The sequence below is a fragment of the Peromyscus californicus genome, unplaced genomic scaffold (assembly GCF_007827085.1).
Source record: "Peromyscus californicus insignis strain IS unplaced genomic scaffold, ASM782708v3 Scaffold_1__1_contigs__length_55948999, whole genome shotgun sequence".
Lineage (NCBI taxonomy): Eukaryota > Metazoa > Chordata > Mammalia > Rodentia > Cricetidae > Peromyscus > Peromyscus californicus.
Window position 1 is genome coordinate 39,401,615 of NW_026294492.1, and position 22,550 is coordinate 39,424,164.

Consider the following 22,550-nt stretch of genomic DNA (forward strand, 5'->3'; position numbering starts at 1 on the left):
TGGCCATTCCAACTTCTGGCCTTGATTATATGGTGAATAGACAACACTCTGGCCTTCCGTCTTGATTATGTTTTCATTTCTGTGATAAAACTCCATGACCAAAAGCAACTTACAGAAGGGTTTGCTTTGGCTTATGATTCCAGAGGAAACGTCAATAAGGGCAGGAGAAGGCATGGCAGCAGGTTGGAACAGCTGTCCAGCCACATCTTCTTACACAGGAAGTCGAGAAAGCAACTTGGAAGTGGGGCAAACCCGTAAATTCCCGAAGCCCACCCAGCACCCATGGATGGACTTCCCCCAGCATGGCCCAGCATCCAAAAGGTCCTATAACCCCCTCAAACAGTGTCACCAACTGGGGAGCAAGTGTTCAAATATCTGAATCTACAGAGAACATTTCTCATTCAGACCACTCCACCTTCATTCTACGCTCACAGTGGATACCTGTCAGTTCATAAACACACACTTAAAATTCACTTTAGTGCCATCCAATTCATTATAACTCATCAATTCACTGTGAGTTGTTAATTATACTCATTCAGAATAATCTCCTGTGATTTCAGACTTGTATAGCATTTGGCATTCCTCAGACAAATAGAAGGGAGGTGTGGGGATCTTCCTCTCTGAGGCTCTTCCAAATCTGAACATACTCTGTCATTGTACATCTTTTTTAGTAGAGAGAAAAAGACACTGTCCCCTTGGGGACTTAAAGGGCTCTTTCTTTAAATCACGAAGAAAAGAATGTTTAGCTAGTTGCTGGAAAATTCACTTGTAGTAACTAAGTGGTCTAATTATTCTGTCCTTGAGGGGGGAGTTCCTGAATGCTGGCAAGCCTTCCCTGGAGGTTGCAGCAGACAAGCTACTCAACTTTGGTGAAAACAAGGTTCAAACAACAGCAGAATAAACAAAAACACCAATTATGATTCCAGGGAGGTAGACAGTCTTTTCTGTTTAGTCAAAAGTAATTGATTTCCCCTGGAGTGTCACTTATACCATAATGATTATTGGAAGGGAGAGAACTTAACAGCCTGACACAGACATAAAATGAGATGGGCGGCAGATCTTAGCTGATGTGGATGGCCTGCCTCGAGGGCAGATCTGGAGAAAGACAATAAATGGAGGCAGGGTATTTACAGTATTTTTCTTTATATTTATTTCTTATGTCAGTATATTTGTTTGAACTTTGAAAAAGGTTTTAAAAACAACTTTTAATTATGCATTATGTGTGTTTGTGTATACACACAAATGTAGGTGCTTCTGGGGTCCAGAGGCCTTGGGTTCTCTGAAAGCGTAGTTATGGGCAGTGAGTTCACAATATGGGTACCAGAAACTGAACTTGGATCTTCTTCGAAAATGGTATGAGGTCTTAACTGCTGAGCAATCTCTCTAGTCATTGATATTCTTTTTTTCTATACTAATTCTTCAGTATATTATTCTGTTCTTTGTTTAAGCAAAAAGAAGAGGCGAGAGTGGACAAACAAAATAATAAATTCAAGTTAATTTGGGGGAAATTTTCTATATCTAATTGAAGTTGTTTTTGTAAAAGTCTTGATTAACTCAATGCTGAAAACTCAAAGGTTTATCTGGAAGTATTCTTTATTTCAGAAACTTGTGGTCTCACATTTAAATTTTTTAGGCACAATATAATCTCAGTCAGTTTCTATAGGCAGTTGAACTATGAATGAAATTTTTTCTGTATTGAAAGATATGTGTTGATTCAAGTCAGTTGCAAACTTAGGCAGGACCTAACTTATTGTAAGTTTGGTCATAGAGGTTAAAAAAATTATCACATTGTTATATTACTGAATATTATCTTCGTTCTTTCTACCTAAACCTCTGAAAACTTAAAAGAGAACCACATTCTTTCCTGCTGGGCAATCTTTAAAGATATGGGATGAAAATGCTTCAATTTCTTCAATCTCTACTCCAAGTCAGTGGAAGAGAGTGAGAGCGAGATTGAAGCAGCAAGCACAGGGCCTACATATATAGGTCCTCTGCATATATATACATACCAGGTCCTCTGCATGTATGTTATAGCTACTAGTTTAGCCTTTTTATGGGACTCCTGACTATGAGAAAGAGTGGATCTCCAACTCTATTGCCTGCTCTTGGGACTCTTTTCCTCCTGTTGGGTTACCATGTCCAACTTTGATATGAAAGTTTTTGCTTCATATTATTATATTTTATTTTGTCATGTTTTGTTATTATCACTTAGAGGCCTTTTCCTTTTTTCCCCCCAGTCTTTCAAGACAGAGTTTCTCTGTGTAGTTTTGGAGCCTATCCTGGAACTTACTCTGTAGCCCAGGCTGGCCTCAAACTCACAGAGATCTGCCTGCCTTTGCCTCCCGAGTGCTGGGATTAAAGACATGGGCCACCACTACCCGGCCTGGTTTTTTCCTTTGTAATGAGTGAAAGAAAGGGAGTAGATCCAGAGGGGAGGAAAAGTGGGGAGAATCTAGGAGGAGTAGAGGGAGGGGAAATTATAATCAGGATGCAGTGTATGAGAAAAGAATCTATTTTCAATTAAAAAAGAGGAAAGAGTTTCTCCACAGCAAGGTAACAATTAAAATTGAAATGCTGCTTTCATTCAAAATTTTAAATATGAAATATTGAAAGCAGCATATCTAAAGAAAAAGTATGCTTTAAAATGCTTTCGTATTCATGAATAATCAATCATATTTTACAAATAAACAGAAGATACAATAAATATATCTTCTGACATCTGTATGCATGTTTGTTTAATAATCAGAATCCATATCACTATTTGTGGATCTGTTATGTTATGTGTGATATCTCTGCTTGCATGTATATAAATATGTATATATATATATATATATATATATATGAATATAAATGCTTTCCTGTGCTAGTAGAATGAAAAACTAAAGAGTGAGTAAAACAATGGATATATGTCCAGAATTATTGAAAACTAGGAATGCATATGGAAACATTAAAGTAAAAAAGTGGGATTAATAACTTGATTGTAATAATGTTTTATTTCCCTCTGGCTTGCCCAACTACTCTTTTGTACAAAGGCGCAGCAGGAATGCCAAGGATGATTGATCTTGGTTCCTTACTGATTTGCTTTCTGTCAAAACACACATTTCCTTTGCTTTATTGGTTGGAATCATAGTAGTAGGATTGACCTCAAGTATGACAATGCAAGGAGACTAGCTGGTCTACCTCACGGTGAACCCTAAGAAAATTATTAGGATAACAACAAACCATTCAGGGTCTCTGAAAACGACCCTAATAGTAAGAATTAAGTGAGAAAATATATCTTCAAAACTTTATGATAATTCAGTGAAACACACACACACAAACACACACACACACACACACACACACACACACACACACACACACACACACACGGTATTTGAACCAAGAACACTGCTTCTTTCCCCTCCCCACCTCAGAGAGGCAGAGTTTAGATTCTGTCTAGTGTAGCAAGTATCTTACCAGGTCTTATTAATAAAATCAAACCTGGAGCCAGGTATTGGGGTGAATGCTGGAAGATCAGAGAAGCAGAACAAGCCACAGCCACCTCACCTTGCCAGTTCCTCAGCTGATCCTGTTTCCTCAGACTTGAAGCCTAGGTGTCCTCATCCGAATGGATCTCAGCTGAACTGCTGCTCAAAAGCCTAAAAGCTTAACCAGGCCTAGTTCCTGGTCTTCATGCCTTATGTACTTTTCTGCCTCCTGCCATTACTTCCTGGGATTAAAGGCATGAGTCACCATGCCTGGCTGTTTCCAGTGTGGCCTTGAACTCACAGAGATCCAGATGGATTTCTGCCTCCCAAGTAATAGGATTAAAGGCATGTGTGCCACCATTTTCTGGTCTCTATGTCTATTTAGTGGCTGTTGTGTCCTCTGACTCTAGATAAGTTTATTAGGATGCACAATATATTGGGGAACATAATGTATCACCACAGTCTAGCTCTGTCTAGTTCCAATCTGAAGCTTCAGGACTTTAGCATTTCTCATCCAACTCCCTGTTGCTGAGGCTGTGTGGGGCAACTTTTACCCAATTATATCTTGGGCACGACCCAGGACTAGTGAGACCTTGACAGTCTGGACCAGTTCATGAGGCAGTGTTCTATGCCAGAAGAGTCAGGATAAGGAAATCTCAAGACATTACCTTCCACGGTACAGTCAGCCCAAAGAATGGCGGACTCAGAGAGAATCTCAGGTAGACTCATGCACTTTTCAAATCCTAACGGAGGCTGATAGATTTTGCAGGAGGCAGTTGGAATGCAGTTGCAAGGCAATTGGAAGGAGCCATTCTGGGTTCTGAACAAATATTCGTCTCTGACCTCTGAAATGACTTCTTAGAAGGAGCCATGCTTGAAAGAATTTGTTTGTAAAGGAATTCATTTCCCAGAGGATTGTTGGAAATATTCAGTCTGTCTACCATTAGTGAAATTTAACAGCTTAAATGAACCTTGAAATTACTATTAAGTGACAGATGCAAGCATCGAAGGAGTCCACGTGATTCTACTTGCATGAGAGGCCAGAGTAGAGAAACCTACAGAGACATAAGCAGGATTAGTGCGTGCTGCGAGTGAGTAGAATGGCTGGTATCACCTTCGGAGGTGATGAAAATGCTTTAGGATCTGGAGAAGGGAGTCAGTGGTACAACCTTTGGCTGGGATGTCTCTGGTCCTGGGATTAATCCTCAGCACCGCAAAATGAAACCAAAGTCTCTCACTCTACCACGGTCATGGTTGTGCATACCTGTACAACTGTATAGGAACAATCGTTGAGATACACCTGTTAACTGGGTAAACAATGTGCTGTCTAAAGTGCATCTCAAAGCTTTCTTTAAAACAAAAATCAGGCAAAAGTGAAGCAGGATGGCAATGGAATACTAAGGAATGCTAATGGTCATAGTATCTGTAAGTTATTTCTTGATTTGGGGAGGTGAAGGGTACAGGTTACAGCAGGAGACTGTTTTGTGAAGAAGGGAAGGTATGATTCATCTGCACCAAGCCCTCCACAGAAGTTTGGGTATAGCACACTCTAAGGTTTTGGCTTTGGGAATAGCGGATCCATGTATGTGATGCCTGCAGTGACCTACCTGACCTCAGCTAAGTCATCTCATTGCATGGGACTTTATTTTTCAGTCTTATAACAAGGGAAGGGAAGTCGTACCTGCAATGCCAAGTTCATCTAATGAAAAATACAAAGTAGGTTTGCAAAGGAAAAGACTTGTTCCATACAGAATTTGAAAAAAAAGATTTTGGATGTCAAGCATAGCAAAACCTGTAACTCTGGTGTTCAGGAGAACCGTGACAAGTTTGAGACCATCCTGTGCTATGCTGAGAGTCCTAAGCAAGTGTATGGTAGAGTCAGAGACCCCGTCACAATAAACAATCTGAAACAAAACGAAAAGGAAGGAAGGTAGGGGGAATGGTTCCACTGCCTGCTTCGTATTGTATAACCACCTTTCCATTGTCCTTTTCCCTCCTTAAAAACTCTTACTTTTGTGGTCCCCCTTCCAGTTTCATGACCTAAATACACCTGTGCAGGTGCATGTATGTGCGTCCCCCCAGACACACACACACACACACACACACACACACACACACACACACACACACACACACACACGTGCACACATTCAACCAACCAGTATTGCATGACTACCTTCTATGACAAGCACTGTCCCAGCTAACAAGGGTTAATTGTACCTATTCATAAAATTCACTGTGGCATTTATACACACGTGTACAGAGTGCATTGAGAAAATTCAACTCCCTTTATCTGGCTTGACATCCTTCCTGTCTCTTTTTGAAATTAATCTTTAAGTTAGTGTATAAAAATACAGAGCAATGGGTTTCATCACAGCATTTGCAGACACAGGTTGTTCTTATTGATTCTCCCTTTATTCTCCCATCTTGTTTCATGGCCTCCTCAGGATAGTCTCTTTCCAGTTTCCCAATAATGTTTTTAGTCACAAATAGTTCACTCTTGCCCAATCTTCCTCCTCAAGATGTCTTATTCCACTCTCATGGTCTCCTTTCTAGTGTCATGACCTACACCATATCTATCTATCTGTCTGTCCACCTACCTATCATCTATCTACTTACATATGTACATAGATACATACATAAATGTATATCTATAAATTGAAGTCTAGGATATGCACCTAAGATTAGAAAATGGTATTTTTTGAGTCTGTCTTATTTTGCTTAACAGTATGATTTCCATTTCCATCCATTTCCCAGCACTTGATGATGTTTTTCTTTATGAATGAACAAAATTTCATTGTGAAGATGCACCGAAGTTTCTTTAGCCATTCATATGTGGATGGACATCTGGTCAGATGCTCCATCTTTGCTGTTGTGAATAGTGAAGCAGTAAACATGGATGTACAAGGATCTTTGTAGTAGGAGTTTGAGCTCTTTAGTATACCCAGATGGTATAGTTAGGTCATGTGGTAGTTCCACTTTTAGTTTTTTGAGAAACCTCCATACTGATTTCCATAGTGGCTGCCGTCAATTTACATCACCACCTACATACTACCTTTTTCAACCCCTCAGTTCCTCTGAGGACATATGGAAGCTCATTTGGCCAAGCATATTCTTGGTTAACTATGTAACTATCACAGCTTCTTCAAGTGTTGTTCTATGAACCACTTAAGTTATTTGAGTTGGACTTCCTTTGAGAGTCCTAGTTTATTATGTGCATGTGAATGTCTAGAATCGGAGGCATAGCATGCAGCATTTTCAAAACCAACCTGATTTTTAGAAAAACTTCAATACATTTAATAGGGTTGTGAGGAGCACACTTTAAAAAACGATAAAGAAATCCCAGCACTCGGGAGGCAGAGCCAGGCAGATCTCTGTGAGTTCGAGGCCAGCCTGGTCTCCAAAGCAAGTTCCAGGAAAGGCGCAAAGCTACACAGAGAAACCCTGTCTCGAAAAACCAAAAAAAAAAAAAAAAATGATAAAGAGTTGGGCATTAGCAGGTTGTGATCATACATGACTGCAATCCCAGCACTTGGAAGGTTGAGGCAGGTGGAGTGTCACATGGTAGAAGCCACAGCCTGGGATACGTAGCAAATATCAGGGCAGCCAGTTGGAGCCAAATAGAAAGGCTACCTCAATAGTATTTTTATACTAGAGAGATAGCTCAGTTGGTAAAATATTTGTTGCATAAGTATGATGATGACCTGAGTTCAATCTCTAGAACCCATATAAAGAAGCCAGGCATCATGGCCTGTGCCTGGAATCTGAGTACAGGCAAGGCAGACATGGGTGGATCCCTGGGAATTGCTGGCTAGCTAGCCTAGATGAATCATCAAGCTCCAAACCAATGAGACTATAAAACAAACAAACAAACAAAAACAAACAACAGCAACAAAAGCCCAAACCACCACCAACGAAAAACCAAGGTATACAGAACACGAAGAATGACAGCTGAAGTTGACCTCTGGCCTCCATTCCTGTGCACTCATACATATGAACATGTGCATGCGCACATTTAGCACGACTTTATAGTTTTGTATTTCAATCACAGAGTCTTTTAAATTTTGGAAATCTTTAAGGTTCAAGAATTCATTAATGGTGATATTATAACAAGTCATGGAGATGATATTTTGGGGGTGACTGAACTTGATGCTTCTCAAGTTGTGATGACATGGTGATCAGTGAGCTTGTTGGAGCGGCCATGGCCTAGGCCTTAAATCGCAGCCCAAATGAGAAAACAGATGTGCACTTCCCAAATCTAGAAATAAGTCTTAGAAAGGAGGTGGTGAAGTCATAGTAGATCAATATAATTCTTCCCTAAAAGCTGGAGTGTTGTGCTTCATTTAATTGTATGTGGATCACTTAGAGAGCTGCTCTGGCTATCCCAAGTCTCCTCCAATCCCTCTCCTTTACCCAGTGTTCACTTCCAGCAGAAGTCTCCATGCCTGCAGAAAATCAACTACTCCACCTGCCAAGAGTTCATTCTTCTGGGATCTGCATTCATAAGAAAGGTGTAAAAGCCAAAAGAAAGTTGCCAAATGCATCCCTCACACACACACACACACACACACACACACACACACACACACACACACACACACACATTGCTCAAATAGCTCTTTAACATTAAACAACTACTGATTATTTTTGCAATTTATTGCCTGAAATGTCTATAACATTGACCTTTCATTCCTCATTCTATTAATTCATGACCCCACTGACTTATTCTTCATTTGTCTTTTCCTCTCTTTACTGGGTAGTACCCACCAGGGCTGGGTATAGTGGGGGATGCAATAGAGGTGGGCAGTGCTAACACTCAGAGAGATTACTGGATGCCGGGAACAGGACAACATGTGCATTTTGAATATAAGTAACTCTAGCCTTGAACATAAAAATAAAGAGTTGAGACTTTTCCTTTTTGATTTCAGGAGAGAGGGAGGCCATTTGTACTTCTTTATGCTTAGCACAAAGGTATTTTAAAATCCGCTGTGTCCATGATGCCAGTTTTCGTTGTGACACCAAGAAGTGGGATGTCTTTGGGCTAGTTGATTGGTTTCATGCTTCTCCCTTCCAAACCGGGGAGAGTGATAACATGGAGTTAAGATACTGTTAGAGGCCAGCTTAGCCACTCCCTGGGAGTTAGTCAATACTGGTTGCATTCGATCTTGTTTGATTCTTTGCTTGAAGGAGCCTTTGACTTCCTCATTCAATTCATGAACATATTAGGTTTCTGTTCTATGCCATGGACTATCAAGCATGGCAACAATTCTTGTCATCATGCAACTTCAGTTCTAGTTTCTAGGGGCAGGGCTGGTAGGAGACAAGGGAAAAGAAAAACATTCAGATTACAGTGAGTTTTAGAAAAGATGGCGAGGATCACAGGCTAGAGCGCATGGGATACAACTGTGGTGGAGCAGTCAGGAAATACCCTTTAATGTAGAGGTTCTCAACCTGTGGGTCGAGACCCTCAGTGTCGACCAACCCTTTCACAGTGGGGGAGGGGGAGGGGTCCACACATCAGATATCCAGCATATCAGATATTTACATTACGATTCATAACAGTAGCAAAATAACAGTTATGAAGTAGCAATGAAATAATTTTATGGTTGGGGGTCAGCATAACATGAGGAACTATATCAAAGGGTCACAGCATTAGGAAGGTTGAAACCACTGCTTTTGGGAGGAGCATTTGGGTAGAGTGGCGGGGTGAGAAATTATCCAGAGAAGCAGGAGAAGTTTTCTTGACAGGAAAGGAAGGGAAAGAGCTACGGAGTAAAGGTTTGGGCTCAGGGTGGGTCTGAGGCATCTGGAATGTGTTGGTGATGGGAAAGCAATTCACAAGGGGCATTGAGCTATGGAAGAGGCAGATAGAGCAGTTCAGGGAGTGACTTTGTACTCAGGGAAAAACACGGGATCTCTATGAGAGAAGGAATTTTGTGTTCTTCCTTCTGTTGGCTCCCAAGCAGTTAGAATAAGGTCATAGTCAGATGTCATGACATGTGCGCTGGATAAATCTGACTCTAAGGGAAATCCTATGTGTCTCTCTGCTGTGATGTTTGGAAAAGCCTCTCTTGCCGCCACACTGGGGTGGAGTCTGGATTCACCTGAAACTGGAGAATGGGGAGTGCAGGGAACTTTCTCTGTAGCCCGGATGAAATGGATGGCAGCTGGAGCTCTGGTGGTGGTGAGGTTATGGGGAAGTGGAAACTTGACAGCCATGTTTCCAGGGCTCAAACCCTAGCACCCGGTGATGGGTTGATTCTGGAGACTGGATTTAGTGACACTGGTGGAGTGGAGTCTGCTGTGGAATAATCCTTTTGCACATTGTGAAAATGTGCTCCTCTCCTTGTTAATAAAAAGCTGATTGGCCAAGTTAGGCAGGATTTGGGGGCCAGAGAGAATGCTGGGAAGAAGGAGGATGGAGTCACAGAAGTCCCAAGGTGATGCAGAGGGAGCATGCTGGGGGACAGCTAAAGCCAAGAGCCACCTGGCAATACATAGACTAACAGAAATGGGTTAATTTAAGTTGTAAGAGCTAGTTGGTAATAAGTCTGAACTTTCAGCCAAGCATTTATAATTATTAAGTCTCTGTGTTAGTTATTTGGGAACTGGCGGGTGAGAAAGAAAAATCTGCCCAAAGGAGTCCATGAGGGCCTTGGGCAAAGGAGGTTAGTGCACTCCCTTTCTACTTGTTCATTTTGAGACTCCAATGAGGGATCCACGTGAAGGTGGTCCAGGCCTCAGGTGGGTATCCCATGCCTGGGGTTCCACAAAGCAGCCGAGCATGGCACAAACATTCTGAATGTATGTACTATGTAACGCTATAGAGGAACTCACCACAGAGAATGCAGATGCATGATGGCAGAGAGGACCAAGAGTAAAGACTGTGCACTCCAGCATCTGAGGCTGGGCAGCAGTACAGAACTTGGCAGAGATGATGAAGGCTTGGCCTGAGATGTAAGGGAAACCCTAGCGAGGAGTCAAAGAGGTCTGGAGTCAAAGGCAAATAGCGCTCCTAACAGGTGACTAGCTCTGCAGAGTCTCCCTGGGCTTTGTAACCTGAGAGCAGAGAGGGGCCCCTCTATCTGTTACTTGAATCTTGAGGCAATCCTCTGACACTCAGCTTTGAGTTTCGATCTGAAAACTAATTTGGCCACAGTATTAAAACGTACTGAGAATGAAGAGAAATTCTCCAGCCCGGGGACAAGAAGGGTTTTCAGTGGAAACATGAAGAGGGAGCCAGATTGAGGTAACTGAATAATGAATGGGGATTCCAAGGTGGGGGTGAGATGTTAAAGAAACCATTTGTTTCCTCATGAAACCCCACTGAAGAGACAGAGGATTTTGTCCTCAAGTATGGAGCTACAAGGTTGTAGAAAGAAGAGCCATAGAACATTAGTGTGGTAAGGTCGGTGAACGGGATGCCGGGACCACTGCTGTGGCGTCTCCTGGGGGCTGGCTAGTGCTGTAGAACCTCAGCCCACCCCAAGGTTGCACAATTAGAGCTGGCCCTTTCACACCTTCCCTTGTTGGGGCTTCTGCAGACCTGGCAAACTTCGCATAATGGTCTCCTAAACCAATGGGATTTGCAATGCATAGTTCCCATACCCTGCAGTTTCTTGGTAACTCGGTAACTCGGGGAAGAGGTAGAAATAATGTGAGCTGGATAAAGATTGGCAGAGTTTAAGAAGCCAGGTGTGGTGGCATGCACCTTAATCTCAGCATAAAGGATCAGAGGTAGGCAGAGCTCGGTGAGTTTGAGGCCAGTCTGTTCTACACAGTGAGTTCCAGGTCAGCGGGAGCTACATAGTGAGGTCATGTCTAAAATTCCTGAATCCCTGCCTGGGGCAGTGGGGGGTTGGGGGAGGCAGCTAGACACACCATTCAGAATGTTAGGCAAGAACCCTTATCCACATCAGCAAAATATCAAAGATTTATTTATTCATGTATCGTGTGTGTGTGTGTGTGTGTGTGTGTGTGTGTGTGTGTGTGTGTGTGTGTGTGTGTGTTTAGTACTAAGGATTGAACCAGAGACCAGAGTTTCCTAAATATTAGGAAAGTACTCTGCCACTGAGCTGTATAATACAAGAAACCGAGACTGAATCTCTCTGTCACCCAGGGTGGCAATCCTGTTTCAGCCTCCAGTGTGTCTGGAATTATGGGTACATGCCAGCAGTACAGGTGCTGAAGGCATATTCTTTAGAGATCATAAATAGAATTTGTAGATTTATGGATACTAGGTACCAGTTATAAATGCAGATGCTAAGTTACCCTCCCAAAGTCCTTACTCATCCTTCAGAATGCTGACAGTAAGGGTTTCACCCTACTGACGATGTCTGAAAGATTTTCTCCAGGGAACCTGGCCTGCCCGAGTCTAGACCTAAGATTTTATGATCTCTCAACTTAATGACCCAGCTGGGTCTTCTGCTGAGATTATTGCAGTTCCCACCCCACTGTTGTTCTCTCTCCAGAATCCTCCCCGAGAGAGCTGCTCTGGAGAGATGCTCTGTAGGTCTCCTATCTCGCTATCAGAACTGTTTGTTCTTCTTCCACTCGTCTCTAGTACTTGTTTGGGGGAATGAAATGCCTTTCCAAGACTGTGTGTTCTTCTTGAAGGAGCTCTGTCACTTCTCATGCTCAGGGGTGTGATAAGCAGTGTGGATACTACAGGCAGGATTCCAGATGACCCCTCAGCTGTCCATCAGAATACTCCTATGTTTTTTTGTTGCTGTCTCAGTTGTGTAACTTAAATCCATGTTTCTTGTTGCATGATTTGCTCCCTTTCCCAGTATGCAAAGTTAAAGCAATGCCTCACTGTATCCACAAAGGTTTTCCTCCCCTGGTCAAAACCCAGCATTAGCAGGCATATGGGAGTGGCTGTGGATTCAGCTCATGCTGTGTGTGGCCTGAAGATGGAAAGTGCTTGTTTTGTTTTGCATTTTCTTTTCTTTTCTAGTTTAAAGCTAATCCAGCCATACAAAAGAGTTTAAAACTGAGAAGAAAGAGAAGTTCCCCATGCATTCAGGGTACGCAGTGTCCCTTTGCAGCTCGCCTTTATATTTTGAAGGTGTATTGCTTTCGGAGGCCCATGGACTCTGTTAGGCAAGTTCAGTGCCACTACCAGCTCTGAAAAGAATGCATCCATATATGGCGGTGGTGGTGGTGGTGGTGGTGGTGGTGGTGGAGGTGGTAGAGCGGATCTGGCATACATAGCCCACAGACAGGCAAACTTTTCCCAACAGACATATAATAGCATTTAGGAACACAGTAGCTTTGGAGGAAAATATGAATTTGGAAAAGGAAATGCAACGGCCCACTCTTCTCCCCTGGCTGCTCCTCCCGAGTTTTGTATCAGTCTCCCTCATCCAAGCTCGGAGGCTCCAATCCTGTGAATTTCATAATTTGAAACCTTAAAGTCAAATGTAATTAATATCTGAACACATGCCAGTTGAGTCCTATCATTAATGCTGGTGTTCATTTGTTATTATATTTTATTTCTTTCCCGTGTTCTCCTTTTCATTATATTATAAAATACAGTAAATATTTTCCAGCCCTTTAAACAAGGATCGTTTGAGAAGTGGCCGTAGACAGCTTCTGAAATCAGCCGTGGCTGGGGGCGGGGAGGGCAGTGTCCATAAGAAAGATGTAGACAGGCTGATGTCCCTCTTTCTTAGCTTTCTTTCTGTGCTAGGCAACAGCCCTGTTCTCGCTGAGTTTCACCGGGATCCATTTCTTCTAGTTTTCATGGTCTGTCATTTCCCATTATATAAAGTAACATTCAATAAATCATAAAGTTCATGGTTTCCACAATGATTATTCTAAGGGGGATTTTGACTGTTGTGGTCGAGAATGAAGAAAACTGTTATTGTTGTTACTTGTTTTGTTTTTTAACTTCATAGGAGAGGGGATGCCGCTTCTCCTGATTGTTTTCCCAAGTGGCGCGTGTCTCACACACATGTAACCCACAAATACTTGCTGTTAAAGAACATGTGAAAAATGAGCCTCTTTCTTGTGGTCTTAAAATTGAACAATATGGGAGTAGAAGAGTATATTTAGATGAGGGGAAAATAATTGTGTTTGGGTGGGGACATAGAAGATATATTGGGGGCTACAGAAGAAAAAATAGTGTGGGCATCACAGGGCTGAGGTCAGAAAAGACGAGAGGACACAGGAGTGTTGACTTGAGTCCAAAACATGTTTGGCTTTTTGTCCTGAATCTGAGAACTGAATTACAGAGAGTAAATAAGTCAGGGCAAGAGCTAAGGACAGGAATTTAAGAGATGAGGGGTCAGAATGCTTAGAGAGTGACTGTCAGACTGAGTATAAGGCAAGAGTTTAAGGCAAGTACAGGCCACACTGTCTTCTAGACATGCGATCCTGTCTTTGGAGCCAAATCTCACAGACTTTCACAGAGGTGACCGAGTGGTGGAAGCCACTCCTAGCAGTCTGGAACTCCAGACTGTGACCTTTTTGTGGCAGGAGTCTCTCTTTCTATGCTGTCTTACTCCAAGAGGGCATTAGGGGAAGGCCACGCTCAGCAAAGTTCAGCCTCTGTTTATTTAGGCACAAAGCCACTGTTAGAACTGAGATACCCAGCAAATTCTTGTTCAACATCCCTGTCAACCTGTAATGACATTCTAGGTGTCTGTGTGGGGATTCTCCACACTGCTTTTCACATGACAAAACTCTGTGAAGCCCAAAGGAATCCTCACCTAGTGGGTCCAATAAGTAAAATTATTACCCAGCTTTTGGAATCTGAGGCCTAAGAAAATCCCATTGGTTTTTGTCAAGTTTGGTGCCTGGATGGAATTTGTAAAATGAAAGCATTTCAGAACTGAAGGAAACTCAGAGTCAATCTACATCAGTCTCCCAGCATCTACTTAGGAAATTTTCTCCAGGATGTCCTCAATCAGTTGATCCTTTTACTTCATTGATGCTTAATGGAGCTTATGGGGTCTCTATTTTTGTGGAGGTTTTTCATCAAGTATGGCATTATGGAGATGTTGTACATTTCTCAAAAACTGCTGAAACAGGACTCAGTGTGAGGGCTTTATGTTGCTGTTTGATGAAAAAGGTTTTGGAGAACAAATAAAAAAGAATGAACTCAAATCACTCCTAATACTAAAAATATAATTGAGTTTAAGTTCCACGGTAAGGCTTAGTTGGTTTATTTGAAAAAAAAAAAGTGTGTGTGTGTGTGTGTGTGTGTGTGTGTGTGTGTGTGTGTGTGTGTGTATTCTTTGAAGAGTTGCAGATCAGTGGCATATTCCATATGAAAGAACAAGGTAATGGCATGTCCAGGTCAGAGGCAGAAAGTATGCTTTCAGATATTTCAGGGAGAGGTCAGATCAGAAACAAACATCCAAATCTCATTATAATCATATCCTAGGCAATTAAAAATAATTACTCTCTTTCCTAGTTGACCTTGTGGGGATATATTAGCTAGAATCTAGTCTAAATAAAACGAAGTTGGAGAGTCTAAATCTAACAGCTAAAAGAAAAATATCCATTCAACTTTAGTGACTGCATAAACCAATTAAGTGGCTTGGAGAAGAATAATCAAAAGTGAAATGAATTTCCCATCTTCTGGCATATGTCCTTTTGCTACGATGTAGGCTTCTTCAATGGACTACTTGTTTGAGGAAGGGAAGCAGGTACCTCTAGGGAAAGCAGTGGCATTTTATCCTCACGCAGCAAGTGAAGTTCTGTGCTATCAAACCCCTACTCTTCAATTGCTGATAATGACTCTGTAAATTATAGCTCTTAGCCAATTCTCAGGGTAGAGTTCATCTTCTGCTTTAAAAGATTTTTTTCCCTAGGAATGTAATTTCTACTTGTTCAAGGTGCTGTATTCTATAGCTATTCCTTTTGTCATTTCCCCCTGATTCTTCTGTAGGGAATACAAACCTCTCCTGCAGCCCAATTAAATTCCAAACGCTGGCCACAGACAATTTTTGCTAAAGTAGGTACAGGGGTTTTTGTTAGGAGAAAGGATTGTCCATGGATTAGCATGAACACAGAACAACTTGTTTTTTGTAAAGGAGCACCTAAATAAGGCAGGGCAGGGGATGATCCTGCCCTGGGCACCAAGAGCAGTCTGCACAGAGAGTTCTTGGATTTTTGGTAATCAGACAGAGCTACAATTAAAGAATATCTAAGGAATAATATTACAAGGTTTGAGATCTGGTCTTATTTGGCAAAATATATTTTTTGAACATTTCTGTCTGGTTGAAAGTGATTTTGTTTAGGCAATTTCTTTCATCTTTTCAATATTCATGGGTATAGAGAGGCAGACACTGTTAACGTAAGTCAGAAGAATTGAACGACATATCTAGTGTACAGAATATTCCACTTTTAACTCAGGCAACTTGTTTTGCTCTTTCTGAATAAATTAACGGATTTGAGAGTGATATAGAGGCATTTTTGTAAAACAAACACATAAAAAAGCAAGGAAAACAGGAACAGCATCAAATGCTATCCTAGTTCACTGCAGGAGAGAGCAATAATCATCCTTTATAGAAATCTCCTCTTCAATACCGAGGAGCAGAGCAAATAAACAGATGTAATTCTGCCTGATTTATTAAATCATTTGTTCAACACATAATTGAAGACCCGGAATGCACATTGCATTGAACCAGGCACAATGAGTAACACAAGGGAAATTTTCACTGCAGTTGAAGAAATAAGATACACATGAAAAATTAAATGCAAAGCAAGATTAAGTGTGAAATGAGCTGCACCCGGGTTCAGATGAAGGGAAGATTAAATAAAGAGTGAGTAGCAACAGATGACTTCATGAAAGACACAAACTTTCCTCTCCACACTGATTCCCCTCTCTCTGGGTCTCCTCTACTGCCTCCCTGTGCCCCCGTGGACCAAGCAGTGGCATCCAAGTTTTGAAGGAACATCCCCTATAGATTTAATTGATGTGTGACCATGTTAACTAGTGTGTATAGCAAGAGGACAAGAAGAAGCTAAGAGCAACTGAAGAGTCGATATAAAGACAGAGAGGTAGGGATGCAGTCTGAGGGAAACCCTACAGTTTGTGAAGTATGCTCATCCACCAGAGGATGGGGAGCTATAAGTCCACAAGGGAAGCAAGCTGTTGAACTGTTGGATTATTTTTGAACTAGGGCCTCATAACATGATGACGGTGGCGTTTTGCAGAGGAAATGGAATGACAATTGAGCAGTTTGGTTTTGGGAAAGGAGAAGGTTTTATTAGAGGGAGTAAATGAGGAAACAGAAAAGCCAGACTTTGGAGAGCTATTCCTTTGATCCAAGGCTAAAGATGAAGGAAAGAGGATGCTCACTGTGAGCAACAAGAAGTTAGTTTGCAAAATGAAAAACTAGTTTGAAACTTCCATGATATTTACAGTCTATGGATTAGAGTCACCTTGTTTATAAGAGCAGACGGCCTTCAACTGCTGCTTCTTGGGCACAACACAATGAAAACCCACTGAAGGTTTCATCTCTATTAGTACTGAATCAGGAGCCAGGAGTCCTGCTTATGGTAAGGAGTTCTTTCTTGCACTGGCAGTTGAATAGATGAGCTTTTCCCAACATATCTTTTACGGGATCCTAACCCCCAAGAATGCTCCTAGGGAAAAAAAAAAGCTCCATAATTGTGTTTGAAACATCAAGAATTATTTTACTTGGAGATCACAACTCATTGGCATGGCTCAGGCATCCCTCTGCACAGAACACTGAAATGCCCCATCAGAGCTAAGACTAAGCCAGAAAAACCTGTTCCTAACTGAAAAATAAACTAGGGCTGTGGGGTATGGAGAACAAGCTAAGCCAGGCAGTCATACAAGGAATCTAAGGCCAAGAAAGAGTATAAAAATTAGAGAGAGAATTAGAGAATTCGAAGTCAATGAATGCTAGTCAAGTGAGTTTGCAACCAGTTATGGATACTGTGAGGAGAGGGTTTAATCCAGTCAGCTTACAGTAGGGTCCAGTTGGACATCCCCCAAGCCAGGAATGGTGTCAGTGAACTCCCTTTAACTAAAAGTCTTCTGAGTGTGCTGAAGAAAAAGAAATGATTGTATCCATAGTGTCTCCTGGATTTAAAATCTTGGACCTAGAATAAGTGTTTACTCTTTTCCCCAGGAATTTCATCTCCAGGAAGAATGAAGGATGATCAGAGACTTTTCTGGATTGGATGGCTGCCTCCAGCTGAAGCGGATTCTGAGATAAGGCAGAAATCACAGTTCCTTTCATGGTGATCAGAATGAACCTGCTTTCCGAGGGCTTGGCAAACACTGACATGCTGCAGAAATACTGATTTTTTTTCACTCAGTGTATGAAGGTGAAGTGCTGCCTCCGCTGGAATGTGATCACTCCCAAGCAACAGGGAGGTTACAGACTAGCTATAAAAATCGATCAGTTTTCCAGAGCGTTCTCAGTCCTCTCTACTGACTGGGTCTTCAGGAGAGCCTTGCGCATGAAAGTGGCTTTTGTCTAATATTTTACACTTGCTAACATCACCAATATGACCAAGAACAGCCCCGGAGACAAGCTGCTGTTGGTTACTGGCATTATCTCATTTAGTCTCCACAGCGATTCCGTGAGGTAGGCACACACTGTCATTTCCATCATCCAGCCGGGAGCACAGATGATACAGTAAGAAGATATTTGCACAGCTCTGGTTTAAACTCGGGTCTTTCAGTGTGGAGACACTGATATTCTATCCTTGTCAGAATCAGTTAGAAGATGACCCTGTAACTCCGGCTCTGCGTGGCCCCAACTCCTGGCTCTCCCTGCCTAGTTTAGTGCTCTCTCTGCGGTGACATGCTTCAAGTTCCTAGACCACTTATACTCAATTTATTCTCTCAACTAGGAAGAAACTCTCAGTTAAAGCAAGAGTGGGCGGCAGACAGCCTACATTGGGCCAAATCGGTTATCGTACAACCAAAGTAACATTTTTGTGATTTTGCTTTTTCAAAGACCATGAACTATAAATTTTTTCACGCCCCACATTTTTTTTTTTACACATTTGGGAAAAAAATCAAAAGATTTTGTATTGTAAAGATGATATAAAATTTAAATTTCAGCATGGACACAAAAAAAGTTTTGTGAGGGCAAACAATTACCTGCTGTCTCTGTCTGCTTTTACGCCACCACACTTGAGTTGAATAGCACAGAAGAGACTGAATGACCCTTATTGCTGGCTCCTAGTCCAGACTCTAAGAACAGCATATCGGTATTTTTTCCCCAGAAGAACAGAAAGGAGTCTACATTTCCCACAGAATGCAGCAGAGATACAAAAGCAGCCTTGGATTTGGTTCTTCTCGCTGTCACAGAGGAACAGCATTGAGGCTTTTGCTGAAGCTGTCCAGTTTTTCTGTGCTTTTGCAAAACAACTATGCCACCCTTGAACTTGCACCGTGAATTTTTAGTGAAGCCCTGCATCCAAGACGTAAAGCACACAGCAGGAGCCATTTTGAAGAGGGAATCCACTTGCTTGTCCGTGGCCCTTCTGAGTTCTGTTCATACAAGCACGTGCATATTTTAGGGTAGTAGTAATCTTTGGTAACAGTGCCATATACGTGAAATGAAGTGGAACTGTTGCAAACCTGGAGGACCACAGGTGTTTTCCTCCAGGTGAGCAGTGCAGCTTTTCCACGTTGATGGGTCAAGCCATTGTTGTCAGTGAAGCTCAGCTGGTTGACCCAGCCTTCCCTGACATGACGGTCACTGATGTCATTACCCCAACTCAGAACACTGTCAGGTGAAGGAGAAATTCCAGGCAGAGCCCACAATTTCACCTCTTTTGCCAAATTTCCAGTTTACCCTAAGTCTATCCTTATAAGGATATAAGAAAAACAAAACAAAACAATTGTTCATTCACACAGAATGTCAGTTTTTGACACTTTATCTTCTTTTCTGCACACACACGCATGCATGCACGCACGCATACGCGCGCGTGCACACACACGCACGCACGCACACGCGCGCGTGCACACACACACTCCTCAAATAATTGTTCTATTTTAGCTTCTTTGGTAAGATTGCTAACCTACTTAGTAGGTTGTGACTTAAGGCCTCCAAAGAGGATGGCTCTTACCACAGCTCCCAGAGCTTCCAAACAACCAGGCTCATTCCTTAGCGATGGGGGCAGGGAATGCCAACAGTCCGCATGCATTTGTCTTGCCCCTTCCAGTTTTATGTATTTCCTCTATTGTGTACATGTAATTAGGGCTGTCCAGAGTCCAGAGGATGAAGTTTGTTTCTGCTGTTCTGTCTAGCATTCTCCCACTCTCTATAAAATTTCACCACCTCATGCTTTTTCCTCAGCTATGAAATGCTCTTGAAAAAGCATGTATTTTAGTTATTTATACCTTAGTGTAAGAAAAAGAAATATTGCTGGTCCTTCTGAATCTTGCACACATGTTTCCCCCAATCTCTCCTTTCTCCTTTCCTTTTTTTCTTTATTCTCCTCCATTCCTCCCTTTTTATTTTTCTTGTTATCCAACGTTTTCAATGCAGAAGGGGGAAAAATCCCTCTTCTTAGGAAGAAATTACAGCCAGAAGACAGCTAGGCATGGGAGGGAGTTTGGAGGGCAGTGGAATACTACTTACTCATCAATTAAATCTACAGGGGATGTTCCTTCAAAACTTGGATGCCACTGCTTGGCCCACGGGGGTACAGGGAGGCAGTAGAGGAGACCCAGAGAGAGGGGAATCAGTGTGGAGAGGAAAGGATCTATGCCGCATGTCACAGTCACCCAAGCAAGTGTTAAAATCACTTTAGAAGTCGGAAGTAGAAGTTCAGGGAAGGTATAATTTGTGGGGCTAAGGCCCGATAATTTGTGGGGCTAAGGGCGCGTTGGCCTGCCCTGTTTTAGAGTGACCTCATGTACTAGACTGTCTGTGCACAGCACATCCTTCAGTGTAATCAAGACAGCTGCCTCATCTGGCCTGGGTAGCCAAAACACAGAGCCGGGCAATGTTTTCTTTCTCCCAGCCACTGCTTCTGCACAGTTGCTGCAGACTCCAGAGGTCACCCGAGAGGGCTGAGTTCCAAACATTATCCTAGAGAGATAATCTGAGAGCCGCAGTCCTGGCTTGGAGTGAAAAACCTGAGGTTGTTTGCTGTCTGAGCCGTGCTTGCGGTTCTCAGTACCTGGGCAATCACACAGCCCGGGTCTGGGGCTCCAGGAAAGAACGCGCTGAGTGGGTGCACCTGAGCCTCTGTTTCATACGCTCTGGCTCCTTTTCAATAGGCTGAGAGAGTTTGGAAATTTCTCTAGTGTGTGGCCACTGGATTCCACGTTGCAAAGTAAAGACAGAGGCTGAGATATCTGTCCCAGTTCTTGCCCAGTTCTAGGCAAATGTCTACTTCCTGTTTAAACACTTTTTATTTAATATTTAAATAAATTTTAACGAAATTTAATTTTAATTAATTCACATTTAAATGAAATTTAAATGAATTTCAGCAAAGAATCCAGACTTGGCATCACTTTCCCTGCTGTTTATTATTCTGCTTTCTTTCTCCCTTTCAGCTGCTCCTCTTTTCTTCACACTCTTTCCACACGTCTCAAGCTTCCCTTTCTCCATTAAGAACAACCCTGGAACCCCAGAACTCGGGAACTACCTGCTGCTGTCTCCAAAGCCACAAGCTTGGGCGCCCTTGCCTTGAGATCCACGGTGTGTGTACAGCTGGCCTCGGCTAGCTCTTCTTGCCTCCAGGTGAAGGTCTCCCAATTCTGTTTTCCTTTCCTTTTTACCTTTCGTGCGTCTGGAGGGAGTGTGGAGCCCTAGAGTAAATGTGTCCCCCAAACTACTCCCCTTTGGTTCCCACACTGGCCTTCCCTGACAAATGCCAGTATAAACTCTCACCAATGCGCCTTGGACAGCCACAGGACAGAAGCGTCTGTCTGGGGGAGTTTTGTTTTACTGTAGCTTTTGGTCAGGACAGAACTAGTTCAGCCCGGCCGATATCAGTCTACTAGGAAAATAATAATAGTCCTGGACGCACCAATGGCAGCCAGCCGCACAGCTGTCCCCGCGGTGATACTCACAGTTCCACGGCGTTCCGGGGGAGGTCGGACGGAATCTCCGTCACCTTGCTGTCTTGGCAGAGGAAGACCCTGTTAGAGCAATGGCACAGCCAGTGGTGACATCCTGTCCCCGAGCCCAGGAATGCCAGCAAGGAGACGAGGAGCAAGGCCATGCTCATTTATCCATCCACCTGTTTTCTTCCTGCAGGGGCGCCGAGAACCTCCACAGATTTCGCAAGCTCCTCCGCACTGCTGGACAAGGGAGATCTGTCTGGAGGACAGGCAAAGTCACATGACCCACCAAGGGATGCTTTTTTTTTTTAATTTTTTTTTTGTCACTTCCAGGCAAGTAAAATTAATGTGTGTCAGCAGTGATTTCTGAAGCAACTTCAGCTCCTCTCTTATTGTTCAAGACTTTAGTTTCTATTCCTCGACCCAAGAATGACAGCAAATGGAACCTTGGTGCACATTTGGAGTAATTTACATTATTTTTCTGCACAAGGGGTCCCTGCTGGCCACCACTCTCTTCTCCTCGGTGACATAATTGGCCCTCCCCCTAAAGGACATCCATATGACACATCCCTAAGAAGGGACCTATCTTCAGTGTTTGGCATCACAGTGTTCCTATGACCACCCTGACACAAACCATGCATCTGGGCTCTGGCCATCGATGCTCTTTCTTACTTGATTAACAGCCTGAACTAGCATTATGCAGACTTCGGGGAGGTGGGTTAGGAAGCACCAGGTCTCTGCAGCTGGGAGACAATGGTCACAGACAGTTCTCTGCAGAGACAACTCACCTTGTGACCTCAGGCATGGGCTGCTGCTTACAAGGCTATGGAAAAATGTCACGGTGTTCACCAGCCATGCCTAGTCTTTCTGGCTTCTCTTGTCTTTCCTTTCCAGACTCTGAAAACCTGCCCTTCCTTTTCGGGCAGCCGGCACTAATAAATTTATCGAGTCTCTACTTTTAATTTTAGGTGTTCCTTGTGGGTGACACCCTTGATATTTGCAGTGGCATTTTCAAGCTCAGTAATAAGGGGTTTGTGGAATATTTGGCAAAAGTGGAGTGGCTT

At 42.7% G+C, this 22,550-nt stretch overlaps 1 protein-coding gene across 1 annotated transcript in view; it reads right to left on the bottom strand.

Moving 5' to 3' along the window:
- Positions 1-21,647, bottom strand: part of Fshr (follicle stimulating hormone receptor) — a 179,323-nt gene extending 157,676 nt beyond the window's left edge. Inside the window, 1 exon segment of the mRNA XM_052746541.1 lies at positions 21,496-21,647. Within this exon segment, the coding sequence (XP_052602501.1) occupies positions 21,496-21,647 (152 nt within the window).
- Between the last annotated feature and the right edge of the window lie 903 nt (positions 21,648-22,550).